The following is a 25,592-nucleotide window of genomic DNA, read 5'->3' as shown; positions in this document are numbered from 1 at the left end:
TTAGGGTTAAAGGACAAATTTGGGAAGTATTGTACAGCATTTGAAAATGGAATTAAATTTTATAACAAGAATTGGGAATAGAAAATAGACAGTTCACCAGAGGTGGGAGGAGAGAGGGGAACTCCCAATATAATTCACTATTAAGAATAGAAATAAGGTACCATTTCTCTCTTGTCGTGTTGGCAGAAATGATGCTGCCGGGTGTTGGCAGTTGAATGGCTCCAAAGGATTTGGTAGGAACTTTAATAAAGCCGTTTGGGAAGGCTATTGGGCATTCAGAATCAAAAGTCTTTTATACCAGTGGTCCCCCTTTACGAATCAGTTCTGCATCTAGAAATTTCTTCAAGGAAATAATGGAAGACGATCCACATACTCAGATGTTTCATAATCACGTAACAATAATTTTGTGTGGGTGTGTGTTTTTTTATTAGACATGTTAGTCTTTTTTTCTCACCAGCGTTAATGTTGTAATACTATATCTTTTGTCTTCTCTAGCAATTTTGACTGGAGCACCTGTTGGACTTGGAAATCCTAGCTCTCTAGGGGTGGGTCAACAGTCTACCCCCAACCTAAGCACTGTTAGTCAGATTGATCCCAGCTCTATAGAAAGAGCCTATGCAGCTCTCGGACTACCCTATCAAGTAAATCAGATGCCGACACAACCCCAGGTGCAAGCAAAGAACCAGCAGAATCAGCAGCCTGGGCAGTCTCCCCAAGGCATGCGACCCATGAGCAACATGAGTAAGTTTGTGTCGTCCTAGTAACACAGTATTGGTTGTGTCAGTAAAAGACATCTATAGATGCAGGGTCATTAGCTCCTTTTTTTTTTTTCTGCTACATGATTAATTTTTGAAATAATTTTTTAAAGATTACAGTGTAAAAGGTCCCTTACAATTCATCTGCAAGAGGTAACTGCCACTGGTTTGTATCTTCCTTGATCCTTTTTTGCATTATATGAGTTTAGATTTGCAGAAATGAGATCCCATATGTTATTCCACAACAAACTTTGATTAATATCGTGTAGATGGTCTGGGCATGGTGGCTCATGCCTGTAATCCCAGCACATTGGGAGGCCGAGGTGGGTGGATCACAAGGTCAGGAGTTTGAGACCAGCCTGACCAACATTGTGAAACCCTGTCTCTACTAAAAATACAAAAATGAACAGGGTGTGGTGGTGCGTGCCTGTAATCCTAGCTATATGGGAGGCTGAGACAGGAGAATGGCTTGAACTTGGGAGGCAGAGATTTTAGTGAGCTGAGATTGAGCCGTTGCACTCCAGCCTGGGTGACAGAGCAAGACTCCGTCTCAAAAAAAAAAAAAAAAAAAAAAAACTGTATAGACATCTTTCATAGTCAGTATTCCATGTATCATTTTAAATGGTTGTATAGTATGTCATTCTTTTTTTTTTGTGAGATGAGCTGGAATGCAGTGGCACGGTCTCCGCTCACTGCAACCTCTGCCTGCGGGTTCAAGTGATTCTTCTGCCTCAGCCTTCTGAGTAGCTGGGACTACAGGCGCACACCACCACGCCCAGCTAATTTTTGTGTTTTTAGTAGAGATAGGGTTTTCACCATGTTGGCCAGGATGGTCTCAATCTCTTAACCTCGTGATCCGCCCGCCTGGGCCTCCCAAAGTGCTGGGAATCAGGCGTGAGCCACTGCGCCCGACTCAACAATCTCTTACAGATGGACATTAAGATCTCCAATTATTCTGCTGTTTTAAACTATACAACAGAAATTGTTGTGTTTTGACCTGAGGCATTTTGGGTTGAAACATACAGAAATGAGTGTAGTTGGTAATGATTTCCTCATGTCTGGCAGGAGGAATAGTGTGCCTTTTCAAATACTTTTTTTGTGACTTGTTTGCCTCACTTCCTGTTGTATGACTGAGAGGGAAGAGGGAGAAGTATTCCAGTATCCTAATTTGGGGATATATATGTTTCTCTGATTGCATATGATAAAATTGGGAGAATTGTTCTAGTATCTTAATTTTGGAATATGTATGTTTCTCTAATTGCATATCATAAAATCAAACAGCTTTTTTCTGTGTCTATCCCTCTGCTGTTAAGCAATTCAAATATCTAAGCTATTTTGTTTGAGTAGTTAGACATCCAGCATTGTAGAGACGGGGTCTTGTCCGGGCTGGTCTTGAACTCCTGGGCTCAAGCAATCCTCCTGCCTTGGGCTCCCAAAGTGCTGGGATTACAGGCGTGAGCCACCGCACCTGGCCTAAGATTGTTTCCCTCCCCCGGAGACAGAGTTTTGCTGTGCCACCCAGGCTGGAGTGCAGTGGCACGGACCTTGGCTCACTGCAGCTTCCACCTCCTGGGTTCAAGCAAATCTTCCTGCCTCAGCCTTCCAAATAGCTGGGATTACAAGTGCCCTCTACCACACCCGGCTAATTTTTTTATTTTTTCTTTTTAAGGTAGAGACAGGGTTTTCCATGTTGGCCAGGCTGGTCTTGAACTCCCGACCTCAGGTGATCTACCCGCCTTGGCCTCCCAAAGCGCTGTGATTACAGGCATGAACCACCATGCCTGGCCCTCTAAGATTATTTTTTAATACAGATTGAGTATCCCTTTTCTGAAATGCTTGAAAACAGAGTACTTCAGATTTTTTTCAGAGTTTGGAATGTTTATATTTGCTGGTTGAGTTGAGAATCCTAAATCCAAAAATCAAAATGCTCCATTGAGCATTTTCCTTGAATATCATGTTGGCATTCAGAAAGTTTTGGATTTTTGTATTTGGGATGCCAAACCCATACTGCTATTTTTTACTTTGTTCCTATTTTCCACTGTGTTCTGTTGCTCCCGTTTTTAGTTTTTGAATTAATCTTCAGGACGTTTTCTTCTTCTGCTTTTTCTTTGCTATATATTTTCTTTACTGTAATAACAGTAATTTCAAACCAGTGATCTGCTTTTAAGCACGTATTGAGCCACCGCAGTGAAGTTTTAATGCTGCTGTGTTCATAAACTGTTTAACAACTGTTTTGTCGGAAACTGAAAGTTATGAGAGTGAAATGCAAACATTTTTACATCCATCAATTTTGATTTTGACTTTTAATAATTTAAGATCCAAAATGATTGATAGATAGTAACATGGAGCTTCTTGTATTCAAGTTTGTAAGTCAGATTTTGCAGTCACTGGCATGACTGCTTTAGACAGTTGTGCTAATAATGTTCATTGTACCACACTGATTCTACTTTAATACTCTTCAGATTCTTCATTCCTGCCCTATTGTTATTGTTTATTACTTGGTCCATTGATTTTATTCTTTTTTTTTTTTTTTTTTCTGATTTCAGTCTTGAAAGCAGTATTTTCAAAGAGGATGTTTTTCTTTTTACCTAATCGGGGACTTAGATAAGTTCTCTTAGATAAATTTTGGATAACTAGAAACGTACATGTGTGTTTTTGAGGTTGGTCTCCCTGTGCATGTGTTATTTGAGACTGGGTCTGATAACTAGAAACGTGTGTGTGAGAGATTGGTCTCTGTGTGTGTGTGTGTGTGGTGTGTGTGTGTGTGTGTGTTTTGCTTTCTCATCCAGGCTGGAATGCAGTAGCACGATCTTGGCCTGCAACCTCTGCCTCCTGGGCTCAAGCGATCCTCCTACCTCAGCCTCCCAAGTAGCTGGGACCACACACGTGCACCACCACACCTGGCTAATTTTTGTATGTTTTGTGTAGACAGGGTTTCGCCATGTGGCCCAGGCTGGTCTTGAACTCTTGAGCTCAAGTGATCCGCCAGCCTCAACTTCCCAAAGTAGTTTGTGTTTTTCATTACTTCCATAACAATCAGTGCTAACTTGTTAAATAATTATTGAGTGACGAGTTTTTAAGCAGGACTAGGAAAAGGGATGAGGAGCAACCTTGCCTTTTCAGGCTTCCTTTTACCTCTTCTGTATTGAAAATACATGTACAGGGGTAATGGAAAGTTGGACCTGGAGACTAGCATATTTTCCCCTCTTGTTTTATATCTTCTGTCTTGGAATTAGCATTGTTTCTTTCTTTCTTTTTTTTCTTTTCTTTGTTTCTTTTTCTTTCTGAGACAGCGTCTCACTCTGTCCCCCAGCCTGGAGTGCAGTGGCGCTATCTCAGCTCACTGCAACCTCTGCCTCCGGGGTTCAAGCGATTCTCCTGCCTCAGCCTCCAAGAGTAGCTGGGACTAGGTGCACGCCACCACCTTTTTGTATTTTCTTTTAGTAGAGACAGAGTTTCACCAGGAGGTCTTGAATTGCTGACCTCATGATCCGCCCGCCTCAACCTCCCAAAGTGCTGGGATTACAGGCATGAGCCACCACGCCCAGTATTACTTTTTTATCTCCCATTCCGTGCTACGCAGAATGCATCTTACCTTTTTCCTTAAGTTTTAGGATGTTGACCTTAGGTTGATGTCTTCCCGTGGCCTGGAATTTCATTGTTGTAATTGGATAGTTCCATTTTATTTTTCAAACTTCTATGTATAGTTCCTATTATAGCTCTTTTCCTCTCATTATATTATCTTGCCTATGTACTTTTATATATGCGCAGAATTATTTGAATGATAATTTGGGGGGATTTTTCCCCCCATTTCTTGGTGTCTTATTTAGAATTAGATTTAAGATCACTCAAGTTTCCTTTGTTTTTATTTCTTCAGTTAATAGTACCTTTGTAGTAATAATTGTCTTAGTGATCAAAAATCTCTAGAATAGACCTGGAGACCTTGGAGAGAATGTGTAGCTGTGTTTTCATGTACCATCAGAAGGCACTAAGATAAGCAGATTCATGTACAGTGTAATCAGTTTTTTATTTCATTGCACTAAAAATTGGTTAAATATAATAATTTATCTACAAATGTAATTTTACACAAGATTTTTACAGTAACACATACATAATTAATGACATCACAACTCTTTTTGGAAAAGACCACTTCTAACAGCTATATTTCAGAGAGCGAGCCTGATAATATTAGAAGAGAAATTCTGCCCAGGCGCAGTGACTCATGTCTAGAATTCCATCACTGGGAGGCCAGGGTGGGAGGATTGCTTGAACCTGGGAGTTTCAGGATGCTGTTATCATCGTGCGCCTATACTTTAGCCTGGGTGACAGAGTGAGACCTTGTTTCGAAAACAAAACAATGAAGGAAAGTTTAGCCTAAGCTTTTAGGGAGCATGACGAAGGAAGGCAACAGCATTTCTCTCTTTAAAAATTGTTTGTAAATTGAGCCAATTACTTTCATTTTAGTGGGAAGTTTTGTTTTTAACTGGAAATAACTTGAGGGATGTATTAATAGAACTGTGTATCAAAAGTCTTTTAACCACATGAAAATTTGGTTTGATGTGAGTGTTGCTGTTGGTTGTTTTTAGTGTTTTTGTTTGTTCGTTTTGTTTTTGTTTTACATTGAACAACATGGGTTTGAATGCTTTTAGTTTTTCTTTCTTGTTTGTTCATTTGTTGTTTTATCTCTCCAGTCACTTAAGTTGTTATTAGTGTTTAAAGCAGTAGAATATACAGCCACGTATGATGGCTTATGCGTGTAATTCCAGCAACTGGGAGGCCAACACAGGAGCATAGGAGTTTGAGACCAGCCTGGGCAACATAGTGAGAACCCCCATCTCTCTTTTCTTTTTTTTTTTTTTTTTTAAGACGGAGTCTCGCTCTGTAGCCAGGCTGGAGTGCAGTAGCGTGATCTCCGCTCACTGCAACCTCCGCCTCCGGGGTTCGAGCTATTCTCCTACCTCAGCCTCCCAAGTAGCTGGGACTACAGGTGCCCGCCATCACTTCTGGCTAATTTTTGTATTTTTAGTAGAGACGGGGTTTCACCGTGTTGGCCAGGATGATCTTGATCTCTTGACCTTATTATCCGCCTGCCTTGGCCTCCCAAAGTGCTGGGATTACAGGCGTGAGCCACCGTGCTCGGCATCTACTTCGGGAGGCCGAGATGGGTGAATCACAGACTCAAGTGATCGTGACTCTCCTGGCTAACGTGTTCAAACCCCGTCTCTACTAAAAATACAAAAAATTAACCATTCGTGGTGGCAGGTACCTGTAGTCCCAGCTACTCAGGAGGCTGAGGCATGAGAATGGCGTGAACCTGGGAGGTGGAGCAGGCAGCGAGCGGAGATCGTGCCACTGCACTGCAGCCTGGGTGACAGAGTGAGACTCCGTCTCAAAAAATAAAGAAAGGATATTCATTAAAGGTGTTAATTGAAGAAGTAATGTATGCACGTTAGAGCTATTTAAGCCATTTTAAAGGAGTGTTGGAATATTGGATAAAATGTGTTTTTCTTTCACCCGTACACTGCTTTGTGTCCCTGTCTCTAAGGATCACTGTACTTAGGCTCCTATCTGCTTACATAAATTTTTGTTGCTTATGGAAGCATTTGCATGTATAGTTAAATTCTCTAAACAATTTTGGATTGAGAATTCTTTGCTCCTTCTAGACATATATAACTGTAAGACATCAAAAGTGGAAATTCTAAGAATATATTCAAGAATGTTTTTATGTTAGCACTTGCCAAATAGCTCTTCCAAGAGATTATCAGTTTATATACATCTGTGCATTTTGGTTGAAAATGTGTATTTCCACACATCATTCTCAACACTTGGATTTAGAAAATTAACTTCTAAAAGTTTTGAGAATTTCATACATGAAAATATGTTTAACCATAAGTGCTGTTGTGCACAATTTGCTTTTTTTTTTTGAGACAGATTCTCACTCTGTTGCCCAGGCTGGAGTGCAGTGGCACAGTCTTGGCTTATTGCAACCTCCGTCTCCTGGGTTCAAGCGATTCTCCTGCCTCAGCCTCCCAAGTAGCTGGAATCACAGGCGCCTGCCACCACTCCCAGCTATTTTTTTGTATTTTTAATAGAGAGGGGATTTCACCATGTTGGCCAGGCCAATATGTCTCGAACTCCTGACCTTGTGATCTGCCCACCTTGGCCTCCCAAAGTGCTGGGATTATAGGCATGAGCCTCTGTGCCCGGCCACATTTGTATTTTTTTTTTTTTTAAGTTTAGTGTTCTATGATTTACTGTTGGGTGGTTCATCTTTTTCTTACCTATTTATAAGGGTACTTCAAATCAGCTTTTACATATGTGTTGCCAGTTATATTGTCAATTATTTACTGTATGTGCTGCTAATACTTTTTTCCTGATTTGTCATTTGTGTCTTAACTTTATGGTATTTATTGTATGGTGACTGTTGTATTTATTTCTGTCTTTTGTTATTTCATTTTGACTTAGGTGCTAGTCCTATGGGAGTAAATGGAGGTGTAGGAGTTCAAACGCCGAGTCTTCTTTCTGACTCAATGTTGCATTCAGCCATAAATTCTCAAAAGTAAGTCTTACCATGGTTTGTACCCTGGGTCACATTACAAATACTGGTTAACAATTGATTGTTTGAATTTTTAACATAGTTTCCTCGGTTTGAGGATGTCTTTGAATACAGACAGATGTTTGAGTCCATTCTTTTCTTTTTTCGCCCTGTAGCCCAGGCTAGAGTGCAGTGGTGCGATCTTGGGTCACCACAATCTCTGCCTCCTGGTTCCCGGTTAAAGCAATTATCCTGCCTCAGCCTCCTGAGTAGCTGGGATTACAGGAACACGCCACCATGCCCAGATAATTTTTGTATTTTTAGTAGAGACGGGGTTTCACCATGTTGGCCAGGCTGGTCTTGAACTCTTGACCTCATGATCCCCGTCTGCCTCAGCCTCCCAAAGTGCTGGGATTGCATACGTGAGCCACCCTGCCCGGCCTATTCTTTTTTCTTTCTACAGCCTTAATCGTAATTGTATTAATTATCTAATGTAGCCTACACCTTCCCTAATAGAGTAGGATGTTGCAAGGTTACAGTTCCATAACAGTCAGCCTTATCCTGATGTTAAGAATTAGTGCACCATCCTGAGCAATATGTCAAGACATCTTCTCTACAAGAAAACACAAAAGTTAGCTAGGCGTGGTGATATGCATCTGTAGTCCCAGCTACTGAGGAGGTTGAGGTGGGAGGAGCACTGGAGGCTGGGAGGTCAAGGCTGTGGTGAGCTGTGATTACACCACTGTACCCCAGACTGGGTGACAGCGAGACTGTGTCTCAAAAAATAATTATTATTATTTTAAAAAAAGGATTAGTCCATCATCCAAATAATTCCCTGAGGTGAGCTGTGTTAAAATGACAGCTTAGTCTGATAACACAAGCCTTAGAAAACTAAGTGTGGGCTGGGCATGGCAGCTCTCCTATAATCCCAGCACTTTGGGAGGCTGAGGCAGACAGATTGCTTGATCTTAGGAGCTCAAGACCAGCTTAGGCAACATGGCAAAACCCTGTCTCTGCTAAAAATACGAAAATTAGCCAGGCATGGTGGCGCCCACCTGTAATCCCAGCTACGCAGGAGGCTGAGGCAGGAGAATCGCTTGAACCCCGGAGGCGGAGGTTGCATTTATCTGAGATCACGCCACTGCACTCCAGCCTGGGCAACAGAGTGACACTCCGTCTCAGGAAGAAATAATGTCTGGGTGCGGTGGCTCACACCTGTAATCTCAGCACTTTGGGAGGCCCAGGTGGGCGGATCACGTGAGGTCAGGAGTTTGAGACCAGCCTAACCAACATGATGAAACCCCATCTCTACTAAAATACAAAATCAGCCAGACGTGGTGGTGGGTGCCTGTAATCCCAGCAACTTGGGAGGCTGCGGTAAGAGAATCACTTGAACCCAGGAGGTGGAGATTGCAGTGATCTGTGATTGTGCCACTACAGTCAGCCTGGGCGACAGAGCAAGACTCCATCTCAGAAACAAACAAAATACAAAAGATTAGCTGGGCATGTTGATGCATGCCTGTAATCCCAGCTACTCGAGGCTGAGGCATGAGAGTTGCCTGAACGCAGGAGGTAGAGGTTGCAGTGAGCCAAGATTGCACCACTGCACTCCAGCCTGGGTGACAGAGCAAAACTTTGTCTCAAAAAAAAAAAACCAAGAAAAAAAGAAAACATAACCAACAAAACCCAGAAAATTAAGTCTTACGGTATCTTGTGTTAGGACGTCATCCTGCCCTCCAAAGAAATACAGCTTTCCCTCACACAGGTGTGAGCATGCATACTTTAAAATCAGTCTAGTCACACACTTCTCCCTGCCTAACTCCTAAATGCAAATAGAAGTGACATAGCATATTGATCCCATTACAGAAATAAATGTCAGCTTGAATTAAATGAGATCTTCTTTCTCCTACCTTTCTTAACTAAAACTATTTGGTGACCCCTTTTTGAAGCCCAATGATGAGTGAAAATGCGAGTGTACCCTCCCTGGGTCCTATGCCAACAGCAGCTCAACCATCCACTACTGGAATTCGGAAACAGTGGCATGAAGATATTACTCAGGATCTTCGAAATCATCTTGTTCACAAACTGTAAGTAAGATTGTGGACATTTCTCATTAGTAAAGAGATGTTATGTCAACATGCTTTCAATCTCCTGGGCATTTAATCACTAAAGGAATATTAGCAATTTTTCTTTAGCATGGACATTGATGTTGATACTTCTACTCTTGTGGATTTCTTGCTGCTGCAGCTTTTTTCCTTTTTAACCTTTCTCACCATCTATAGTAGTCTTTCAGCTTTAATAGTGCGTGAAGTGTTCTGTCTAGTGCCAGTAAATAATACATTAATTAAACATTGTTTATAGCTATTGCCTTTGCAAAACTTAAATATCTGAGAAAAACTAGGCCTCAGCTCATTAAAATATTGCAGTGATAACATCCTTTTCTATTACTCCTGGTGGAGCGGAATTTTTTTGTTTGTTTTTTTGTTTGAGACGGAGTGTCACTGTGTTGCCCAGGCTGGAGTGTAGTGGCACAATCTTGGCTCACTTCAGACTTCGCCTCCCGAGTGCCAGCGATTCTCCTGCCTCAGCCGCCCAGGGAGCTGGGACTACAGGCATGCGCCACCACACTTGGCTAACTTTTGTATTTTTAGTAGAGACGGGATTTCACCATGTTGGTCAGGCTGACTTCAAATTCCTGACATCAAGTGATACGCCTGCCTCGGCTTCCCAAAGTGCTAGGATTACAGGAATGAGCCGCCGCGCCTGTCCTGGTAGAGCTTTTATTATGTTGATAAGTTGAATCTGGTAGGTTGGTCTCTGGTCTTCTCATCCTCCAAATGTGCACATGGCAGTTTATTTTTTGAGAAGTTGATATATTTCAGGTACTCTCCCGTTACAAACTCCATCTTAATCTAAAGAGTTTTTGTCAGATGAAGGAGGAGGAGGCATATAAAGCAAGGTAATGAAATGTGCTCAGCATCATAAAAAGGTAGAGCTTGGACCTCGCCGATTACAGAGTTTACCCTTCAAACACCATGCAGTATTTTTTCTTGGAGAAGTCTTTTCATTTCACTTCCAGTTAATAGCAGGATCTCCTTTACTGTATCCATATTTTTTAATTGATAGAGGAATTATTTATCATTTTGTCTTAATTTGTTTTTAAGTTACACCAGACTACCAATTATATATGTTTCATTTAGGAATTTTTTTTCTCCCAGGAACCCATGCGTGCCAATCATTTAGGAATTTTTTCTTTTTTTTTTTTTTTTTTTTGAGACAGAGTATTGCTCTGTCGCCCAGGCTGGAGTGCAGCGTCATGATCTTGGCTTACTGCAACCTCCGTCTTCTGGGTTCAAGCGATTCTCCTGTCTCATCCTCCCAAGTAGCTGGGGTTACAGGTGTATGCCACCACACCTGGCTAGTTCTTATATTTTTAGTAGAGATGGGGTTTTACTGTGTTGGCCAGGCTGGTCTCGAACTCCTGACCTCAGGTGATCCACCTACCTCGGCCTCCCAGAGTGCTGGGATTATAGGCGTGAGCCACTGCGTTCAGCCAGGAGTTCTTCATTGGTAGCACCAAGTAATGGAATTTGACAAGGAAAGAACTTCACAAGTTTAATGAAATTATTCCTTTAATAAAGAATAACCAATCTCTTATATTGTGACAAACTATTCAGTAACTTTTATTTAGTGGACACAGATGATTATTTGGGATTGATCATTTGACTTTACATTAAAAGTTTATTATATATGCTCAACTTTTCTACCAACTCAGTATTCTTCATTTATGTCTTCTTGATCTGGTTCCTTCAAGTCCTATGCAACTGAGTACGAGATATCCAAATAGAATTAATGCCTAAAGACCACATTTATTAGTCATAAGAAATACTAGTGCAAAACATTCCGTTAGGGAATTGCATGAAAGTGAAAATCTGAATCTAACAGAATCATTATGCATTTCTGCTCTCTCCACTTCAGGTTTTTGGTTTTTTGTTTGTTTTTTATAAGCCTTTGTCAGAACACTTCAAGTTTTTGATGTTTTCACACTTTAGAGTGGTTAATAAATTTTATTTCAGTAAGCTAAGTAATAAATTTAGAAGAGTAGATGGAGCTCTGAAGGCTTCTGCTACTTGATACTATGACAAGGCCTGTTTTCCTCACTGTCTTTAGTATGTAGCCCAGTGTAATATTTTACTTTACATCTAGAGTAACAGGGGCCAAAGAGTATTTTTTGTAGAGTCATTTCTTGTATTGTGCTCGAAATACAAAAATTCTTTTGTTTATCACAGAAAGACAATTTCATTTCAGTATTATATTTTAATGTGTCTCACCTTGCCACTTTTTGTTTGTGTGTTCCTCTATGTGTTCAGTGTATAAAAATTGGAAAAAGTCTAATTAAAATCTGACATCCTGGCCGGGCGCAGTGGCTCACGCATATAATCCCAGCACTTTGGGAGGCCGAGGCGGGCGGGTTATCTGAGGTTGGGAGTTTGAGACCAGACTGACCAACATGGAGAAACCCCATCTCTACTAAAAGTGTAAAATCAGTGGGGCATGGGGGCACATTCCTGTAATCCCAGCTACTTGGGAGGCTGAGGCAGGAGAATCGCTTGAACCTGGGAGGCGGAGGTTGTGGTGAGCCGAGATCGTGCCATTGCACTCCAGCCTGGGCAACAAGAGCGAGACTCCGTTTCAGGAAAAAAAATTTAAAAAAGCTGACATGCTATTACACTGGTAGGATTTTCTTTTTCCAGCGTCCAAGCCATATTTCCTACACCGGATCCTGCTGCTTTAAAAGACAGACGGATGGAAAACCTGGTTGCATATGCTCGGAAAGTCGAAGGGGACATGTATGAATCTGCAAACAATCGAGTGAGTGTCTAGTTTTTTTTCTATTAATAGCCAAGATCGAGCCTGTTGTGGTTATTTTATTTCTCTTTGGCATGTGCAAGTAGTACATGTGCTTCAGACAGGGACACACTGTAGCTACCCTGTCTTATTATCACCAAGCACAGTTAGGATAACAAAGCAATTTCTTAAGTGTATGTCATCAAGAATTTTATGTTTTTCCTCCTAATGCAATGCACTCATGTGGCACTTTATCTGGTTATCCTGTCAACCTAAAAAGTGGCTGAGCTGGCCGAGTGCAGTGGCTCGATGCCTGTAATCCCAGCAGTTTGGAAGTCTGAGGTGGGCGGATCACTTGAGCCTAGGAGTTGGAGACCAGCCCGGGCAACATAGCAAAACCCCATCTCTACAAAAAATACAAAAAATTAGCCAGGCGTGGTGGCGCGTGTCTGTAGTCCCAGCTACTCAAAATGCTAAGGTAGGGGAATCACCGGAGCCTTGGAAGTCAAGCTACAGTGATTCATGGTTGTGCCACTGGTAACAGAGGGAGACTTTGTCTCTCCCAAAAACAGGAGGGGGGTGGTGCTGAGCTGTTAACAGCTCTGTTCTCTCTTCACTGGAATATAATGAAGTAGCGACTTAATATTGTTAACTGCAGTTCAGTTTCTCTATGTGAGTTGAACTTTCCTTTCTAAATTGGCACCATACAGAATGAAACTAGTATCTGTTCTCAGTTTATTTTTTCTGTTACCTGGTGGTAGTTCCTTTTTTCCTCATCTCCCTTATTTTACTTCAACAATTCAAAAGGCGGAGTACTACCACCTTCTAGCTGAGAAAATCTATAAGATCCAGAAGGAACTAGAAGAAAAACGAAGGACTAGATTACAGAAACAGAACATGCTACCAAATGCTGCAGGCATGGTTCCAGTTTCCATGAATCCAGGGCCTAATATGGGACAGCCGCAACCAGGAATGACTTCTAGTAAGTGTTTTTTGTTATATTTCTATTTGAGAGAAATTGATAATAAAATAGTTTCTATCCAGAGTCATTAATTTCTATAAGCTTGTGTAACTATTCTGGAGTTTTTAAAGTAACCATTTGCCTTTGCAAAGAAAATAACTCATCTACTAGTAAAAACAGAAGCAGAACAAGTGTATTTAAGATGTCTGGGCATGGTACTTAACATACTTTGATAATCTGGCAATGTTTTTAGAGCCCAAGGTGTAAACTTCTCCAATAGTGTGACACCTGGAAAGCGATAGCCTACAGATATGCACAGATTTCTCTGAGACTGGCTTGTGTGGTAAGTAGCCAGTGGATGTTTGTAGGCTGACCAGGTTCAGGAGCCCTGTAACACACATAATATCATATTACACTGTCACACTTCCTTCTTGACATAAAATATTCTAAGGCTAGGAACGCTTTCTTTTTTCTTTTTTCTTTTTTTTCCTTTTAATTACATTTATTTTAATGCTGAATTTACTCCCGTGCCATAGGTTTTTGTTTCTTCAGTTTCTTCTCGGATATCTTTTTCTTCTGGGCAACCTCCTCTTCTGGTTTAGGAACAATCTGTTCCTTTTCAGTAAGGATCATCTCAGTGTGGCAGGGAAAGCTCATGTATGGGTTAATCCGACCATGAGCTCTGTAGGTCCGTCGGCGCATCTTAGGTGCTTTGTTCACTTGTATATGCTCGATGACCAGAGAATCTATATCTAAACCCTTAAGTTCAGCATTACTCTCTGCGTTTTTTTTGTTTGTTTGTTTTTTTGAGAAGGAGTCTTGCTCTGTCACCCAGGCTGGAGTGCAGTGGCGCGATCTCGGCTCACTGCAAGCTCCGCTTCCCAGGTTCACGCCATTCTCCTGGCTCAGCCTCCGGAGTAGCTGGGACTACAGGCGCCCGCCACCATGCCCGGCTAAATTTTTTGTGTTTTTTTTACTGGAGACGGGGTTTCACCATGTTAGCCAGGACGATCTCGATCTCCTGACCTCGTGATCCGCCCATCTCAGCCTCCCAAAGTGCTGGGATTACAGGCTTGAGCCACCGCGCCTGGCGCACTCTGCGTTTTTAAGCATGTGCAGCAAAAATTCAGCGCTCTTTTTGGGCCACCGACCTTATGTCCAGCCCCACTGCTTGGCCTGGGCACACCTGCCAACTCCACCATTGTAACGTCGGAATGGTACACACTGTTTCTGTAAAGTGACATCTTTCAGATACTTCGTGGCTTTTCGAATATGTATACCCTTGATGGCCTGGGCAGTTTCACGAGTGTTCTTAAAGTGAACACGAAGATTGGAACCTCTTGATTTGCATGATTTCGTGGTGTTCTCCGGGTCAAGTGAATAGCGAACCATTTTCACAGATTTCCTCAGGCCGCTTAGGGAAAGAAGTTTTGGGTTTTTTTTTTTGTTTTTTTTTTTTTTAAAGAGATGGAGTCTCACTCTGTCAACCAAACTGGAGTACAGTGGCGTGATCTTGGATCACTGCAGCTTCCACCTCCCAGGTTCAAGCAACCTGGGATTGCTTGATTCAATCAAGCAAGGATTCAGGCTCGTGCCACCACGCCTGTCTAATTTTTTTATTTTTCGTAGAGACGGGGTTTTGCCCTGTTTGCCTGGCTGATCTCAAACTCCTGGCCTCAAATGATCAGCCCACTTTGGCCTCCCGAAGTACTAGGATTATAGGCATGAATTTTAAATGATGCTTCCCTGCCTAGAAGCATCATTTAAAATTACATTTTGACAGCTTCAGTTTCTGGTTATAGCATCATTGTTGACCTGATGAATTAACCAGATAGCCAAGACTATGATAAATTGTCTTAATCTTCGACTTACTAGTAGGATCAAAGTAGTGAAATATGGAGCAGGCACACCATTTTCAGGAATGACACAGGCAGTTTAAATGCTGTGAGCAAGGCTGTGATAGGAAAAACCTGCATTTACTGAGTTGGGAAATGCTCATGACCTATCAGAAAGTGCCAGCTGAGCCAGCATGTAGTAAACCTCATACCATCAGTAGATTATAGGTGGGCTAAGAAGTTCATCTCTTTCATTCATTGAAGTAGTAAAGTAAATAACCGTTGGTTACCACTGGCCTTTAGCAGCCTCATTTGTTAACTGAAGTGTGCCAGGTACTGTTTTCTAATGTGTAAAAAGATGGCAGGAGCAACATTGCTGAGGAAATAGCATATGTGGAGGCTGCCCAATAGTAAGGAAAAACACATATTTTTTGAGTAGTTTGTTAGGGAACAAATTTTGAGGAATGAAGAAGTCAAGATTAGAGACTGCTTCAGTATATGATTTGAACTTGAGTAGTAACTAAAGATTTAAAAAAAAAAAAAAAAGGCTGGGCGCAGTGGCTCACGCCTGTAATCCCAGCACTTTGGGAGGCCGAGGCGGGCAGATAACGAGGTCAGGAGATCGAGACCATCCTGGCTAACTTGGTGAAACCCCGTCTCTACTGAAAATACAAAAAAATTAGCTGGGCGTGGTGGCGGGCGCCTGTAGTCCCAAGTAGAATGTCGTGAACCCGGGAGGTGGAACTTGAAGTGAGCGGAGATGGCGCCACTGCACTCCAGCCTGGGCGACAGAGCAAGACTCCATCTCAAAAAAAAAAAAAAAAAAAAAAAGGCCAGGCGCGGTGGCTCACGCCTGTAATCCCAGCACTTTGGGAGGCCGAGGCGGGTGGATCACGAGGTCAGGAGATCGAGACCATCCTGGCTAACACAGTGAAACCCCGTCTCTACTAAAGAATACAAAAAATTAGCCGGGCGTAGTGGCGAGCACCTATAGTCCCAGCTACTCGGGAGGCTGAGGCAGGAGAATGGCATGAACCCAGGAGACGGAGGTTGCAGTGAGCCGAGATTGTGCCACTGCACTCCAGCCTGGGTGACAGAGCAAGACTCCATCTCAAAAATAAATAAATAAAGTGTACAGGCCAGGCATGGTGGCTCATGCCTGTAATCCCAGCACTTTGGGGAGGCTGAGACAGGTGGATAATGAGGTCAGGAGATGGAGACCATCCTGGCTAACATGGTGAAACCCTATCTCTACTAAAAATACAAAAAATTAGCCGGGTGTGGTGGCGGGTGCCTGTAGTCCTGGCAACTCAGGAGGCTGAGGCAGGAGAATGGTGTGAACCCACGAGGCGGAGCTTGCAGTGAGCTGAGATTGCGCCACTGCACTCCTCCCTGAGCAACAGAGCAAGACTCCATCTCCAAAAAAAAAAAAAAAACAAGTGGACATACATGAGATACTTGGTTTTGGTAGAATTGGTAGAATTTACTCAAGTTCTGGGTGAAATTTGAGGCAAGTCTAAAGTCTCTGAGATATTAAGTTGTATTCTAATGTCAGTATAAACAGTATGGTACTGATGTAAGCAGGAATAAATGGTAGTGGACTGAGTATCAGTCTTAAGTATATGTTGACCTTTAGCTCGTACTAAATCTGACATTTTGTAGAATGAGATTTTTACCTTAACCTGATACACAGAAAATAAAAGAAGCATAAAAGGGGTCGAGCATGGTGGTGGCTCACGCCTGTAATCCCAGCTCTTTGGGAGGCTGAGGCTGCAGATCAGTTGAGCTCAGGAATTCAGGACCAGCCTGGGCAACATGGAGAAACTCCGTCTCTACAAAAAATACAAAAGTTAACCAGACATGGGGGCGTGTGCCTGTAGTCCCAGCTACTCTGGAGGATGAGGCAGAAACATTACTTGAGCCCAGGAGATGGAGGCTGCAGTGAGCCATGATTGTGCCACTGCACAATTTTTATGTAACAAGCATGGATTATGCATGTACTTTTTATAAAGCTTGCAGAGTTATAGATAAAAGTTTATATAAATGTTGAGCATTTCCTCTGTCAGTTTTGCTCATTTACTAAAGGTTGAAATTTGTCTGAAGGGATAGACATCTAGTTAGAAGAGTAGCAGGTCTTCCTCTCCTGTGCCTTAGGCTTGAGTGCACAGCCCTTGATGAAGGGTGTGGCCAGGGCGGAGCCAGGTCCCTACAGACATCTGTCCTTTCTCAGGGTGCTGTAAAAATATTATATTCTCTGTGCACTATGTTGAAAGTGCTACGCTAGAGCATGTGCTGATAATCCAGGAAGAAGACCTTAGGATTTGTGTATGTATATTTTACTTTGTTAAGAATTATTTCTATTTTTGTATTTAAGAGGTACGTGATATGTAGTGTGGTATAATGTGCATATTATTTAAAATCAATGTTCACAGTTTGTGTGCATAAAAACATTGTGCTATATGATCAGATTTGGCCACCATTAGACATGATTCATACCTATTATCCATGGAGATACTCTGTTGCATGCCAACCAGAGGCAGATTTTGTTAAACAGTAACATATTAAATGCTGTAATAGCTTCACTTTTTTTTTTTTTTTTTTTTTGAGACAGAGTCTTGCTCTGTCGCCCAGGCTGGAGTGCAGTGGTGCGATCTTGGCTCACTGCAGCTTCCGCCTCCCAGGTTCATGCAATTCTCCTGCCTCAGCCTCCTGAGTAGCTGGGATTACAGGTGCCCGCCAACACTCCTGGCTAATTTTTTTCTATTTTTAGTAGAGATAGGGTTTCACCATGTTGGCTAGGCTGGTTTTGAACTCCTGACCTCAAGTGATCCACCCACCTCAGCCTCCTAAAGTGTCAGGATTACAGGCGTGAGCCACTGTGCCTGGCCTATAATGTCTTCAATAGCTTATTTTTCTATCAACATTGAAAGCACCCGGGCTTATAAAGGAATACGAACAAATCCTCTTGGAGACATTTTTCTGTATTCCAGAAATAACATTTTCTTCAAGTTTCTGTCTAGTTCAGAGCTTTATTTTGTGTGATTCATACTCAATTTTCAAAGGTATTATTAAAAATATTTTGTGGGGTTTGTGTGTGCAGTGAGTTTTTGTTTGATTGTTTAAGGGCAGATGGTGCAAAGATACTTCTTTATTTCTCTTTTTTACTCTAGATGGTCCTCTGCCTGACCCAACTATGATCCGTGGCAGTGTGCCAAACCAGATGATGCCTCGGATAACTCCACAATCTGGTAAATAGTGAAAAAAAAAATTTATTTTAAAAGAATCCCTGGTGTACTGCAAGATAATACTTACTACCTTGATACCCACTTTATGCCAACAGCAAGTGTCATGATTACCTGCCTATAGAGGAAGAGGGGGTGAAGAGCAGGTTGGCTGGCAGATCACAGGGCAGGTGACATTAAATGATCAAACATCCATTTAAAAACAACTGCAGGCTGGGCACGATGGCTCATGCTTTTAATCCCAGCACTTTGGGAGGCTGAGGCTGATGTACCACCTGAGGTCAAGTATGAGACCATCCTGGCCAATGTGTCAACCCTGTCTTCTAGTAAAAATACAAAAATTAGCCAAGTGTGGTGGCACAGGCCTGTAATCCCATCTACTCGGGAGGCTGAGGCTAGAGAATCACTTAAACCCAGAAGGCGGAGTTTGCAGTGAAGCGAGATCGTGCCACTGCACCCCAGCCTGGGTGACAGCGAGACTCCATCTCAAAAAAAAAAAAAAATAGCAGATGGTAAAATTTGTAAAATTCAGTTTGAAGATCCTGTTAGTTAATAATGTCTGTTTACAACTGCTGTGAGACAGATTTATTTATACTTACAAGGTTGAAAGCCAGTTTATTAGTCCTGATAAAATCATACAGAATCAGGGCATGGTGGCTCACACCTGTATCCTAGCACTTTGGGAGGCCTAAGCGAGCGGATCACGAGGTCAGGAGATCGAGACCATCCTGGCTAACACGGTGAAACCCTGTCTCTACTAAAAATATAAAAAATTAGCCAGGCGTGGTGGCAGACTCCTGTAGTCCCAGCTACTCGGGAGGCTGAGGCGGGAGAATGGGGTGAACCTGGGAGGCGTGCAGTGAGCCGAGACCACACCATTGCACTCCAGGCCGGGCAACAGAGCAAGACTCCGTTTCAAAAAAAAAGATGTAGAATCAGACATAAGAATTCTGTCTTTTATTCTTCAATTTCAGAAAGGCTTTCAGATTTAATATTTTGCACATATTCACAGGTTTGAATCAATTTGGCCAGATGAGCATGGCCCAGCCCCCTATCGTACCCCGGCAAACCGCTCCTCTTCAACACCATGGACAGTTGGCTCAGCCTGGAACTCTCAACCCGGTTAGTTTGACGTCTTCAGTAATCTGTTTGGCTTTTACCTGGTATTTTGAAAATCCTGTTTGTTCCTAATTTATAAATACTCACAGTTATTTAAACAGATCATAACTCCTAGTTCTTCTGTAATTCTTCTGTATTTAACTCTACTAGAAAGCTGACCAAAAAACGAAAACAGCCAGGCCCTTGTCCCTGGAGTGTCAATGTTTAGTGGCCTGCATGCGTTTTCATGGTCACCTCTCTTCCCTGATGTCTGTCCAGGCAGAGAACTGTCTTTTGCAAGGTTGATGGTGCATTTGCCTGGTTCTTGAGCTTGGAGAAGAGAGCTAGGCTTCTGCTCCTTATGCGAACTCTTCACCAGTCCATCTCTCTACCTTGACCCCGACCCTCCTGCTGCCCTTTAGAGTTAGCTGGTGCCTCTGAATCTTGGCCCCTTTGGGGGCCAAGTGAGCATTACTACTTCTCACTAATCTGCTGTTTTCAACAAGTAGTTCTGTCCTTCATTTTAACCTGTAAGACAGATGGTGTTATGAAGTTTTTTGCCTTTGGAGATTTCTTTCTTTAAGGCCTGAATTTGTGTAGGGTAATTTTAGAAATGAAATGTAACATTGCTAGAGCATTTGTGGACCATGAATGCTACCAGATTCTGCCACAACTTGTAAGATTTTACTTGTTTTTACATATTATGGGTCTTAGAATTTGTGTTATTACTATATCACTGACATGAGCTCATGAAATTGTGATTAACTCTCCTCACTTAACAGAGCATGCAAAGAAAGTTACCTGCTCTCCTTGTGCTAGACATATTTGTGTACCAAGAGAACGTGTGTTTGTTCATCCTCTTACTATTTCTTGAGAGTAGACCTAGGTAAACTGTGAGGCTATTTCCCTTTATCTGTACAAGAGTCAGTTGTTCTACAACTTTCTTCCTTCTCCTCTCCAGCCCTCTTCACCTATACTCCTGTCTTTGACTTTACTTAATAAACCTGACATTAGGACCTTTTGATGATTTTAGCTATAGTGGAATAATTGTAATGAAGCAGTTTGGTGATCTGTGTTTTTTTGCAGCCTATGGGCTATGGGCCTCGTATGCAACAGCCTTCCAACCAGAGCCAGTTCCTTCCTCAGAGTCAGTTCCCATCACAGGGAATGAATGTAACAAATATGCCTTTGGCTCCGTCCAGTGGTCAAGCTCCAGTGTCTCAAGTATGTCTCATAAGTGGATTTTTTTACTTATTTTTGATTCTTGAAATGCCTCTTGACGTAGGTTTTTATAGGAAAGAGTGGCAGCAAATAGTGGGTGAAAACGGATGATTTTTTAAAAAATAACAGTTTTAGACTTAGGGTATTCTGAACCTGAAGAGATTATTCTGTGACATAGCAATGGTGTTAATTGTTACAAATTAGGAAATAATTTAAATGGATGGTTTTGTTTTTAGTAGTGAACACTTTTAAATAAATCTTAGAATTAAACACAATGTAGAAGGAACTTTGGCTGAAGAGAGCATAGGCAGGCCCTAGAGCACTGTGCACTCAATTCTGTCAATTCTTCTGCAGTGGCTGAGGCCATTCAGCTGAATGGTTTGAAGTCTCTTTACTTAAGTGCTATATTGACGGTGCTGTCCAAAGCTATATCCCCAGTAATAGGGTATTTTACACATTTTGAAATAGACACATTGCTACTCTTTGTTTAACCAGTTTGTGTCCTAAATTCATATAACATGCCATGTAAGTATTTTGTTAATTCTGTTTTGAATTGCTATCTTATGTTTTTTATTTTAACAGGCACAAATGTCTAGTTCTTCCTGCCCAGTGAACTCTCCTATAATGCCTCCGGGATCTCAGGGGAGCCACATTCACTGTCCCCAGCTTCCTCAACCAGCTTTGCATCAGAATTCACCCTCGCCTGTACCTAGTCGTACCCCGACCCCTCACCATACTCCCCCAAGCATAGGGGCTCAGCAGCCACCAGCAACAACAATTCCAGCCCCTGTTCCTACACCTCCTGCCATGCCACCTGGGCCACAGTCCCAGGCTCTACATCCCCCTCCAAGGCAGACACCTACACCACCAACAACACAACTTCCCCAACAAGTACAGCCTTCACTTCCTGCTGCACCATCTGCTGACCAGCCCCAGCAGCAGCCTCGCTCACAGCAGAGCACAGCAGCGTCTGTTCCTACCCCAACAGCACCGCTGCTTGCTCCACAGCCTGCAACTCCAGTAAGTAGAAATTTGATTTAGGCAGAATCATTAGAGCTGTACTGTAGTGTTATATTATTTCTGGGTCATTTCTATTACTCTCTTTTGCTTTATCTCTTTCTGTTTTCTCCACAAGTAGAATGTAATCTATTTTTCATTAGGGACTTTCTTATCCTGTTTTGCATTCCTGTGATAGGACCTATCATAGCAGGAGTGTAAAGATTTTATTTAGCTCTGACTTTGACCATTATGTTTCATGTTGTATCCTGAGGTCTGAAGGTACCTAAAGGGATATGACAAGGGGACACAGTCCTTCTCTTTATTTAGTATATTATTTAGTGCAACACATACATTTTACATGTATTTAAAGAATCTTTTTCAAACAGTTTGAGCTGTAAAACCTAGAGATTAAATTGAAAAATTGCAGATTTGGGCAGGCGCGGTGGCTTACACCTTTCATCTCAGCACTTTGGGAGGCCTTGGCGGGCAGATCACTTGAGGTCAGGAGTTTGAGACCAGCCTGGCCAACGTGGTGGTCAGAGACAGGTCAACCCTGTCTCTACAAAATATACAAAAATTAGCCAGACGTGGTAGTGGGTACCTGGGAGGTGGAGGTTGCAGTGATCCGAGATCACGCCATTGCACTCCAGATTAGGCGACAGAGTGAGACTCTGTCTTTAAAAAAAAAAAAAAATTGCAGATTTATGAGTCCCTGTGACCCTAACCAAAGTTAAAAAATTATCTAAGATGAGAGAATTATATACCCAGAACAACCTGTAGCTTCCTTGTGAGAGGTTGGTTATGTATATAATAAAAATCCAAATTCTTATCTAATAGTTGAATCCTTATTAGTATAACTTTTTTTAAGGGTTTAGAAGCTTCTACTTTGATATCGATACTAATATATTAGCTCTGAGTCACGTTGATGAACTGAGAAGTCCCATGAGTCACAGCCATTTTATAAAGTACTGTACTTGATGGACAGCTGGTTCATCGTGGCTTCTGATAGACAAGGAAGGACAGAATGAGAGAGGAACCAGTGGATCTGCTTGATTTTATTCTTTATAAAATCAAAGTAGTTCCAGAAAATACTGACTTCTCATTAGGAGGTTTCTTATGACAAGCCTTAGGGAAAAGACAGGGAATGCCAGTTATCTCATTAGAATCTAGTGATTCCAAACAGCCACTCTGTGGGACATCATTGTATTTATTGTCTCCTTTTCTGTACCTTTGAAATTTTCTCTGGTGAGAAGGTAAAAACAAAAAAGATAGCCAGTCTTTATTATTTTCTTTCACTCATTTCTGTATAAATGTGAGCTCCTCTGAAGCAGACATCTTTGAAATCCCCACACACTGCCAGATGATGATAGTTATCAATGAAATAGTTGCTGGCTCTTTGATGTACAACCAGCCAACCAGTATTTACAAGTCTTAATTCTCCTGTTCTTAAGTATAATTAAAGGAGGTGAAATGGGCAGAGCAAATGAAAGCACCGTGAATGAATATAAGCCAAGAAATAGGTGGCTAATTCTGCTGTCTTATTGCTTACCTTACATTCTGATTGTATCATTGGCAAACTCTGTGTGTGTCTCACCCACTCCCCTTGTTTTTCTGCCCAGCTTTCCCAGCCAGCTGTAAGCATTGAAGGACAGGTGTCAAACCCTCCATCTACTAGTAGCACAGAAGTGAATTCTCAGGCCATTCCTGAGAAGCAGCCTTCCCAGGAAGTGAAGATGGAGGCCAAAATGGAAGTGGATCAACCAGAACCAGCAGATACTCAACCGGAGGATATTTCAGAGGTGAGAGTAGGGCAATTAGTTTGATTTGGTTAGGACCCCAGTCTAAGAACCCAGTTTTTAAAAAATATTGCAGAAAAATACTTTGATAATTAGATCTCATGGCGTAGATTTTGCATGAGAAAGGGTGTTCAGACTACTGATTCCCAACTAGATATCTTTGAAATACTAAAAACTCTTACCTTTTAGTCTAAAGTGGAAGACTGTAAAATCGAACCTCCAGAAACAGAAGAGAGAAGCACTGAGTTAAAAACTGAAATAAAAGAGGAGGAAGACCAGCCAAGTACTTCAGCTACCCAGTCATCTCCGGCTCCAGGACAGTCAAAGAAAAAGAGTGAGTCTCTTAAACCGTTTGTTCTGGGGGTAGATGAAGAAACCAAAGACCCAGGGCAGAATTGCAATCATGCCTCTTGGGCCTCAGAAGCTGCCATTAATGTGATTTCATTAACCTTGAAGCCCTGGGCCTGGTCTCTTCATTGTTATTAACAATTTTTCTTTCTTTCTTTCTTTTTAATATTCACTTGCAGCAACCAATGAGTTAGTCATTCCCCTCATTTCTTCAGGGTTCCGTGTGTTAGTACCTCCTAAAAATTTTCTCATTTTTCAAGAGAGAAATGTTTGTAAATAGCCTTGACTAAAATGCAGGAAAGAACAGCAATAATAGCCGGGCGCGGTGGCTCAAGCCTGTAATCCCAGCACTTTGGGAGGCCGAGACGGGCAGATCACGAGGTCAGGAGATTGAGACCATCCTGTCTAACATGGTGAAACCCCATCTCTACTAAAAAATACAAAAAAACTAGCCGGGCGAAGTGGGCGCCTGTAGTCCCAGCTACTCGGGAGGCTGAGGCAGGAGAATGGCATAAACCCAGGAGGCGGAGCTTGCGATGAGCTGAGATCCGGCCACTGCACTCGAGCCTGGGCGACAGAGCGAGACTCCGTCTCCAAAAAAAAAAAAAAAGGCCGGGCGCGGTGGCTCAAGCCTGTAATCCCAGCACTTTGGGAGGCCGAGACGGGCGGATCACGAGGTCAGGAGATCGATACCATCCTGGCTAATACGGTGAAACCCCGTCTCTACTTAAAAAAATACAAAAAACTAGCCGGGCGACGAGGCGGGCGCCTGTAGTCCCAGCTACTCGGGAGGCTGAGGCAGGAGAATGGCGTAAACCCGGGAGGCGGAGCTTGCAGTGAGCTGAGATCCGGCCACTGCACTCCAGCCTGGGTGGCAGAGCAAGACTCCGTCTCAAAAAAAAAAAAAAAAAAAAAAAAAGCAATAATAATAGCATTTGTCATTCACCTCCTGTGTGCTAAGTACCCACATTGTCTCATTTAATAATTTGTTTCTTTCTCTTTCTTTTTTTTTTTTTTTTTTTTTTTTTTTTGTTGGATTCGGAGTCTCACTGTGTCGCCAGGCTGGAGTGCAGTGGCAGGATCTCAGCTCACTGCAACCTCCACCTCCCAGGTTCAAGCGATTCTCCTGCCTCAGCCTCCCAAGTATCTGGGACTACATGCGCACACTACCACGCCCATCTAATTTTTGTATTTTTAGTAGAGACAGGATTTCACCATGTTGGCCAGGATGATCTCAATCTCTTGACTTTGTGATCGGCCCACCTTGGCTTCCCAAAGTGCTGGGATTACAGGCGTCAGCCACCGCGCCCGGCCTCATTTAATAATTTCACAACAACTCTGAGGTTATTGGCCTGAAGCTTAGCAAAGTTAAGTAACTTTCCATGGGTTACTCAGCTGACCCCAGTGCATAGGCTAGGATGCAGACCCAGGCAGTCTGAGGCAGAGTGCTCAAATCCAGCCATTCCAGCAAGTGTTAATTGACTATTTTAGGACTAAAACTTTTTGTAGCTCTAGTGATCTGCAAAAAGCACCAGGTAGGACATACCTGAGGGGTGAGTCTGCTGGCTCTTACAGATGATGTATATTAAAAAGTGTCCCATTAATACAATATATTGTAAAATGTTGGGATTAAAAAATTATTTTTGGCCGGGCGCGGTGGCTCAAGCCTGTAATCCCAGCACTTTGGGAGGCCGAGACGGGCGGATCACGAGGTCAGGAGATAGAGACCATCCTGGCTAACACGGTGAAACCCCGTCTCTACTAAAAAAATACAAAAAACTAGCCGGGCGAGGTGGCGGGCGCCTGTGGTCCCAGCTACTCGGGAGGCTGAGGCAGGAGAATGACGTAAACCCGGGAGGCGGAGCTTGCAGTGAGCTGCGATCCGGCCACTGCACTCCAGCCTGGGCGACAGAGGGAGACTCCGTTTCAAAAAAAAAAAAATTATTTTCATTTT

At 42.5% G+C, this 25,592-nt stretch overlaps 1 protein-coding gene and 1 pseudogene across 3 annotated transcripts in view; one reads left to right on the top strand and one right to left on the bottom strand.

Moving 5' to 3' along the window:
- Positions 1-25,592, top strand: part of EP300 (E1A binding protein p300) — a 93,961-nt gene that overhangs the window by 40,964 nt on the left and 27,405 nt on the right. Inside the window, exons 6-16 of one of the 2 annotated variants that reach the window (XM_033233822.1) lie at positions 496-741; positions 7,221-7,314; positions 9,240-9,377; positions 12,045-12,162; positions 12,946-13,120; positions 18,105-18,182; positions 19,189-19,298; positions 20,361-20,498; positions 21,078-21,515; positions 23,114-23,293; positions 23,480-23,624. In XM_033233822.1, coding sequence (XP_033089713.1) covers positions 496-741; positions 7,221-7,314; positions 9,240-9,377; positions 12,045-12,162; positions 12,946-13,120; positions 18,105-18,182; positions 19,189-19,298; positions 20,361-20,498; positions 21,078-21,515; positions 23,114-23,293; positions 23,480-23,624 — 1,860 coding nt within the window. The remainder of the gene's footprint in view (positions 1-495; positions 742-7,220; positions 7,315-9,239; positions 9,378-12,044; positions 12,163-12,945; positions 13,121-18,104; positions 18,183-19,188; positions 19,299-20,360; positions 20,499-21,077; positions 21,516-23,113; positions 23,294-23,479; positions 23,625-25,592) is intronic. The other variant, XM_033233823.1, reaches the window with a different exon arrangement.
- On the bottom strand, positions 13,566-14,513 carry LOC117096429 (annotated as a pseudogene). Its single transcript, XR_004442482.1, has 2 exons — positions 14,182-14,513; positions 13,566-13,878 (listed from the first exon to the last, which is right to left on the bottom strand). The product of XR_004442482.1 is annotated as a 60S ribosomal protein L17-like (transcript).

This window comes from Trachypithecus francoisi, unplaced genomic scaffold, assembly GCF_009764315.1.
Source record: "Trachypithecus francoisi isolate TF-2019V2 unplaced genomic scaffold, Tfra_2.0 Lachesis_group14, whole genome shotgun sequence".
Taxonomy (NCBI): domain Eukaryota; kingdom Metazoa; phylum Chordata; class Mammalia; order Primates; family Cercopithecidae; genus Trachypithecus; species Trachypithecus francoisi.
The sequence above is the reverse complement of the archived record's forward strand: the minus strand, read 5'-3'. Positions and strand labels throughout refer to the sequence as shown.